Source organism: Haemaphysalis longicornis, unplaced genomic scaffold, assembly GCF_048455015.1.
Source record: "Haemaphysalis longicornis isolate Haplotype H1 unplaced genomic scaffold, Haemaphysalis longicornis Haplotype H1 scaffold_8, whole genome shotgun sequence".
Taxonomy (NCBI): domain Eukaryota; kingdom Metazoa; phylum Arthropoda; class Arachnida; order Ixodida; family Ixodidae; genus Haemaphysalis; species Haemaphysalis longicornis.
Genome location: NW_027526445.1, coordinates 111,271,193 through 111,278,666, shown reverse-complemented (window position 1 = coordinate 111,278,666; position 7,474 = coordinate 111,271,193). Strand labels below are relative to the sequence as shown.

At 49.9% G+C, this 7,474-nt stretch overlaps 1 protein-coding gene across 1 annotated transcript; it reads right to left on the bottom strand.

The window, feature by feature from the left end:
* Positions 1-645: 645 nt before the first annotated feature.
* Positions 646-6,879, bottom strand: LOC144148435 (uncharacterized). Its single transcript, XM_077679970.1, has 3 exons — positions 5,749-6,879; positions 5,563-5,648; positions 646-703 (listed from the first exon to the last, which is right to left on the bottom strand). The coding sequence occupies exons 1-3, from the start codon at positions 6,877-6,879 to the stop codon at positions 646-648; spliced, it is 1,275 nt and encodes a 424-aa protein (XP_077536096.1).
* Positions 6,880-7,474: the final 595 nt, after the last annotated feature.

Below are 7,474 nucleotides of genomic sequence, written 5' to 3'. Positions count from 1 at the left end.
TAGTAAAACCACTCCAGTGGCACACAAACATGCTTTATTCCAAGTGCAAAATAAAGGTCTGTGCTTCGTCAACGCTGCACATTGTGTTCTCTTAATCGTGACCCTTGCTGTGCAGCCGCTTTGGCAGGCCAGCAGTAGACTAGCATGGAGTAGGCGGGAGTAACTATGACTCTCTTGTCACCACGTCATTCGTTGCTACAACCCCACACGTCTTTTCGGAGACTTTCGGCCGGGGCAATTGCACACCCCTGTGACCCATGCGGGGGCTGATTTCAAGGGTGTTGGTGCCATACCCCTGGGGGAGGTGGTATTCCCCTGTAACCCTACGTCGGGGGAGGGCGGGCGACGAGTGACTGTTATTCAGCGCGGAAGCAGGGATAACAAACAGATTTACCCAATCGCCGGGAGCAGTAACGCGCTCCTGTAATCCAGCGTGGAAGGAGGCCGGGGTGTCAAAGTTGCCTGTAACTACGTCACTCGACGGTACACACTTGGTGTCTCATCGAGTTCTCTTTTTGATCGAGTCACGGGCCGGAGGCTGCACACCTCGGTAACCCATGCGGGGGCCTAAAGGGTGTTGGTCCATTTCGCTGGGGGAGCTGGCATGCCCCTGTAACCCTGCTTCTGGGGAGCGCGAGTGTCGAGTTACGGAGGGTGGTAGAACTGGCCCTCCTGGGTGGACCCAACCTCCACGAGGTACCCGCTGGAAACGGCGGAACTTCCGAAAGGGGGTGAAGTCGGCTAATAGGGGTCACCCACTGGCTGCGCGGCATTGGACGGCAGTCGCAGGGTGGAAAGAAAGGTATCGATCCTTAAGCAGCCCGGGTAATTACCGCGGGTCTGCACACCTTCCTGCCGGGAGATACGGGCGGTTTTGCTTTTCCGTCTCTCCTTCACACCATGAGAGGAGACTGGTGGTATCTCTGCGAGTGGGTTGGTGGGCTGCTTCGGCGCCCCCCCCCCCCTTCCTGCGATCCACGGGTGAACCTTGCAAGTCGGTCTCGGGTCTTGCGGACAAATCAGCCCGGGGGACCTTATCACCCCTCGGACCGATCACCCGCATGACCTTTGGGATGAGGCCTTCTTGTTCAAGCCCGTGCGCCTGATGCGTGAGCAGAGCTTAAAGGGACACTGAAGTGAATTTGTCAAGCTCCCGTTTTTGCTTGCACTACGTAGACTGGCTCAAATTAGCACACTTTTCATCGTTTATCCGGTTGACAAATCGGTAATTATTTTACAAAGCGCGAAAGAAGAAAAACTACCATGCGTGGTTTGCGGCGGCCGCACCAACTGAAGCTGTGACGTTGGGAGGAGCGGGCACCGTGATTGGACGATGCCCAAGGTGAGCAACCAAACAAGTTTCGGTTTCGGTTTCGGTTCTGTAAAACACAACCGGTGGCGTTGTTGGATGGACATTCTCAATAACTCAGTAATCATCGTACCGCGCTTCTGCCATGTTGTCAGCTGTAAAAATGCATAAAGATAAGCCTCCCAAAACGGCTTGGAATCGCAGAATTCACTAGCCGAGGCCTACGCAGTGCATGGACGCCCTCCGCGTACCCGCAGACGCCCAAATGTCATGCGCTTTTCCCCCATATTTTGAGCTTGCCTCACTCATGCCTGTACCGTAAAAAGCGTGTTCGCACCAGGCCAAGGGTCTGTTCATTCTGGCCTGTGCACACTGCCCGCAAGCAGTCGGTGCTTATGGCAACAGCACGCCAACGAGAACTCGCTAGCGCACCAGTGCCCGCCTGCGCGCGTTCTGTGAACTAGTGGCAACAGCACGCCAACGAGAACTCACTAGCACGCCAGTGGCAGCCTGCGCGCGTTCTGTGAACGAGTTCGTGGAGCCATGAACGTTGCGGCCCAAAAGAAGGCGAACTCAATGTAGAAAACATCGGCAGAAAACGAAAAAGTTAACTTACAAAATAAAAAGCACACACCCGCGGGGACTCGAACTCGTGACTTGCAAAACACTTGCGGCGACATACCTAGCACCTCAGACCACTGGGCCATGCTTTTTTTTTTCTTTATTACATGGGAAAATACGCTCGGACGTTGCAGTACGACGAATACAAGCAAACAAAATTATACCCTGAAGTTATGAGAAGCAAATATACATCAAAATTCAGGCAAACACACACAAGCGTTCAAAAGAGGGAACCAGTCAGGTGGTTGATCAAGCGAACTATACACACTATGTACAAATGCCACAGTTTCTCGGAAATAAGACTTAGTTGATCTTGGTGGCTCAGCATGCCTATCACATAAGCGGCATCGCCACAGACTGTACAAACCAATCAACACGAACATGTCATAAGGTGGCTCACCAGGATAGTCGAATGTCAAAAATCGGATAGAGAAAGGCGTAATATCCATGTCTTTTTTGAGCGTTCGCTGTAGAATGTCCCAGAAAAAGACAGCATCTCTGCAGTCTACAAAGCAGTGATCAATTGTCTCTGGTCGAGTACAGAGCCGACAGTCTGTCGACCAAGCTATAAACAGACCCCGATCTTTCATCCAAGTTTTAACAGGGAGCGTGCCAGTGTGTAATTTGAAGAAAAATGTTTTAACACCTGGCGGAACACACATTTTACACACTCTATTGAGGACATCCTGGTACGGACACTGTAGGTACAGAACACGATATAGAGGTGTGGGAAAAAGCCCAGAAACCAGGGCATCAGAAATAGACTCGCGCGTAGCAGTAAATATGTACTCAAGGCTAAACCGAGCCTGTAAGAAGCGAATTGTGTCAACCACTTCTTTGAGGAAACCTCGCGGGCTTCGGGCTGCGTCCACAGACAGCGAAGACACCACAATATCTGGGAGAAAATGTGCAAGACGTATTTGCAGTACAGCTTTCAAAAAAGGATGTTGAACATCTCGAAAGTAGAATAAACGAGAAAGAAGCTGCCAAAGAAACAGGTGAACAAGCCCCAGTCCCCCTCGCACAACCGGAAGAAAAAGGTTATCTCGACGCATTGGCTCACTACGCGAACACCAAATGAAGGTTGCAAAAATCCGGTGAAAAGCCTGGATCTTGAGTCGTGAGCAATGTAACACCTGTAGAACATAAAGAAGTCGGGTCACAAGGGACGTGTTACACGCCCGAGCACGAGAAAAGATGGACAGCTGCCGTCCCCGCCAGTCATTCACTTGGCGCTGTAGCTTCACCGCCTGCTCCGACCAATGCGAGTCAGTATTGCGAAACTGCGAGAGGGGTACTCCTAAATAAGTTAGGTCTCTATTCCAATTGATTCCGGCGAAACAATCGGGTGTGGTTCCCCATTCTCCTAACCAAAATCCGCAGCTTTTCTCGAAATTCAGGGCCGCACCTGAAACCTCGCAAAATTCTTGTGTAATGGCAAGAGCATTCTCCACACTGGCCTTGTCAGTACAAAATAAAGCGACATCATCGGCATATGCTAAAATTTTCACTTCGAAGGACGATAGCGTGAACCCTCTAACATTATTGTCCTCTATTATGCGCATGCACAATGGTTCCAGATATAAGCAAAACAGGAGTGGTGATAATGGGCACCCTTGACGAACCGATGAAAGAAGGTGGATTGGTTGGGTTAGTCGATTGTTGACTATCACTCTTGTCGAGCCATTAGCATAACATATTTGAATACCTTCGGTAAGCCAAGATCCTGCGTTCACATGCTGTAGAGCACGAAACAGAAATTGGTGACTGACGCGATCGAATGACTTTGCCAAATCTAGTTGTACTAAGGCTACCTGGGCTGACGTACCCGAAACACACTCCAATATACTAGACCTTGCTATGTGTATGTTAGTTTGAATAGATCGCCCACGGATGCCACATGTCTGATGGTCACCAACTAGTAGCTCAATCACATTTTGAAGACGGTTGGCCAAAATCTTAGCGAAGACTTTATAATCTACATTACATAAGGAAATGGGACGATATCCTTCTACTTTACGCAGTTTGTCAGGATCATTACTTTTGGGGATTAGAACAGTGTGGCCTTCGTACAGCGTAGGTGGAAGAAATCCAGTCTTGTAAGCCTCGCGGTAAACCTCAAGTAAAAATGGAGCCAGCAGAGAACAGAATGTGTGGTAAAATTCTGCAGTGAGACCATCAGGTCCCGGGGTTTTGCCTTTCGACAATGATTCAATGCTAGACACCAATTCTTGAATGCCAATCTCCTGGTAAATGGACTCACACTCGTCCTGGTTTAATTTGGGCAGCAAACTAATGAATTTGTCAATGGAGTCCTCGCTCACTGCTCTTTTGGGAGTTTGGAATACAGTTCTATAGTAATCGACGAAGGCCATCATTATCACAGTAGTGTCATCAGTAATTTTCTCTTTATACTCAATTTCAAGTATTTGTTTAGACAGAGCATGACGGCGCTCATCACCTAGTGACCGGCGACACGGTTGCACTTCAGCAAAGCGCTGTGATCTCGCTCGCACTAGTGCTCCCCGGTATTTCTCAACATCAAAAGCCTGTAGCTGCGCCTTGACATTCCGAATGTCATCCATATATTGACCTGGACATCGGCCTTCAAGTTCATAAAGTTCTCTCAACAATTTATTTAGGTGATTTATGTTGTTTTTCTTTTCAAACGTCATCACTGTAGCCTCTTCAATTGCCGTGACTTTCACTTCTTGCTTAAATAATTCCCACCGTGCGAGCATTGGCAGATCATAGCGATTTCTTGCATTTTGCATAATTTCTGGCACACGATTTAAAAAGGGCTGATGGGATAGTAAAGAATTATTAAATTTCCACAATTCCCAATTCAGGCGACGACTCCGACACTGTTGGCTACCATGCGCAGCAGATACAAGGCAATGATCGCTAAAAAATACCGGATGAACAGAGTAGCTATGGACACACGGTAAAGAATCTAAAGAAACATAAATACGGTCTAGCCTAGCGTGAGAGGCTCCCTGAAAATGTGTAAAACGATTTTGCAGTCGGACATTTTCTCCTATGTCACAAAGGTGAAAGTCACAAGCAATGTTTTCCAATGTTTTGGCGCTTAAGTCCGATCGTTGGTGCTCACATGACCTGTCACTCAGGTTACACCCACAGTTAAAATCCCCTAAGACCATTAAGTGGCGGTTAGTACGCAGGTGACTCTGTAATGACAGGAAATATTCTTCCCGTTCGCGAGGGTGCGACGGTGCATAAACGACAATAAATCTCCATGACTGTCCCGCGATCATTAGGTCACATACGATAAGGCGTCCCTCCGAATCAGTGGATACAAATTCCACACAGCATTGGAGGCGCTTGTTCAGAAAGAGCATGCACCCAGCAGATAACCCTTTGGCGTGGCTAACGCACACTTCGTACTCTGATTGAAAAGGAGCTAGAGCTTCCGCAGTCCCTTCATCCGTCTGAATTTTTGTTTCTTGAATGGCCAATATATCAAGCTTCCAACCCCGCATTAGGTGAAGAAGCTGGCCTTGACGCCTCTTGTTACGTAAGCCACGGACATTTAACGTTCCAAACTGAAAAGAAAGAGCTCCCACCATGACAACCTACAGCAGTACTGTAGCGTCTCTACCGCGCCTACCCACAGATCCGTCAGGATCTGGAGGCCGGGCAGCAGGACGGCGACCAGTAGTTGCACTTTCCGTAGCCGGGGAGGCAGCCAAAGCTGCCCCTGATGATGATGCAGGGTCGGCAACTAGAGGAGCCTCTGAGCTTATGAGGCCTGTATCGCAGGAGGATGTGGCACCCGGCGCCAAAGCCGTCGATAGCACCGCCGAAGCAGCAGGAGCAGGATCCGAAGCATCCCTGGCAAGGAACTTCTTCGCCTGCTTCGTCTCCATGACCACTGGTTTTCCACCCGAAGCCTCAGCTTCATCAAGGGGCGCAGGTCGCTTTTTGGTACCAATGTCAAGTTCCATTTCTTCATTCTCCGTCGACGGTGGTCGATCCAGGTAAGGTGGCGACTCGGCCCATGTTGCAGGCAAGACCGCAGCGTTAGCGCCCCCTCCTTGATCTTCAGGCGGTACCAAACGGGACGCATTCTCCGTGGGCACCGCAGGAGCCCTATCTTCTCGCCGCTGCTCCGCAACAGCTTCCCCCGAAGAATCCACGACCTCACTCGCATCCATGATGTGAGATGAAACAGTGTCATCTTCCGCTTCGCGACCCGAACGAAGCTTGTCTGCGTAGGTTTGCACACACGCTGATGACAAGTGGCCGTAACGGTGGCATTTCTTGCAACGCGGAGTCTTGCACTGCCTCCTTATGTGGCCTACCCTATTGCAGCGCAAGCAGAGTGGCGGACGCCCAGGAATCAAGATGAGAGACTGTTGACCGTAGACGTCCAGTAGGTGCGGCAGCGAGTTGACTGAGATTCCATCCTTCAGAGTGAATGACACGTCTCTGTTGGTCATCTGCCAAGCCTCCATGCCATCACACCGCCACATTTCTCTTGTGATAGACTGAACCGTGCCATACGGTTCCAGCGCTTCTACAATTCGGCGTTGCTCTATGTGCGGGGAAAGCCAAAGAAGCTTCATTTTGATATTCCTGCTCTCAGGATCAATGACCAGGCACTTGAGGCCTTTGACCACAAGTTCGCCTCGTTCTACTAGCTTTTGTTTCGCTGCACCGTTGACGCATGTGACAAGCCACAAGTGACTCATCTGATATTGACCACAAGCAAGAATGTCCATGGTGTCTAGAACGGCAAGCAAAGCATCGCGAAAGTCCGGGGCACGGTACGGTCGGCCAGACAGGTCAGCATGCAAGAACACGGAGTTTAGAACGGTGTTACCAGAAGGCAGACGGGGAAGTACGACCTTGTAGGTTCCGGAATCGTCAGATGACGCAACTTGAGTACCTCGGCCCAAGGCCGATGCGCTGTTTCCAGCAGAATGCATTGCAAACGTGGCCGTAGCAGCCGTCGTCGACGGGCTCCGCTGGTGATCGTAATATAAGGTATATATTGTACAACAAGTTTACACTTTTATTTAGTTTTGGCATTTCAAGCAGCTTAGGTGACTATTTGTTGTATTGCGCTCGTGCAGTGAGCGTCCCCCAAGTTTCCACAATAGCTCACGTCTAGCAATTGTATTTCGTAGACGGAAAAGCGTTCGCAGATGCGTAGTCGTGCTGCTGACCGCTGTGCTTGTTCGCCCAGCGCAAAAAGTGCTTCCCGCACCCTATTTTTACGCTGTACGCTAAAAATATCAGTTGATTTTATTTCCTTAGTACCTATATTGACTTCGCTGACTCTTCTCCCGCCTTCAAGAGGCCTTATATTTTCCTACTGGCGTACCAGTCAGCGAAGCGTCGCATGTGCGCTTGTGCAGCGCTTGTGTGAAGCGACCTTGACTTGGAGCTAGATACAGTGTACAAACTAACCAAGCAAAGAAAGGCCCATTCTTCCATTGACAAACGTGTCCTGGCTTCGTTTCAACTGAGCGAACGAATTGCGACGACCCGTCGGCGGCCGACGGACGAAACGCTGGGCCG

Bases quoted from the DNA above. Each gene is read 5' to 3' on its own strand.
- LOC144148435 (XM_077679970.1), bottom strand. From the start codon at position 6,879: ATGCATTCTGCTGGAAACAGCGCATCGGCCTTGGGCCGAGGTACTCAA. The intron at 5,649-5,748 runs GTGCTATCGACG...CATCATCATCAG, and splicing joins CTGCTCCTGCTGCTTCGGCG to GGGCAGCTTTGGCTGCCTCC. The intron at 704-5,562 runs GTGGGTAGGCGC...CGCCGTTTCCAG, and splicing joins CTCCAGATCCTGACGGATCT to CGGGTACCTCGTGGAGGTTG.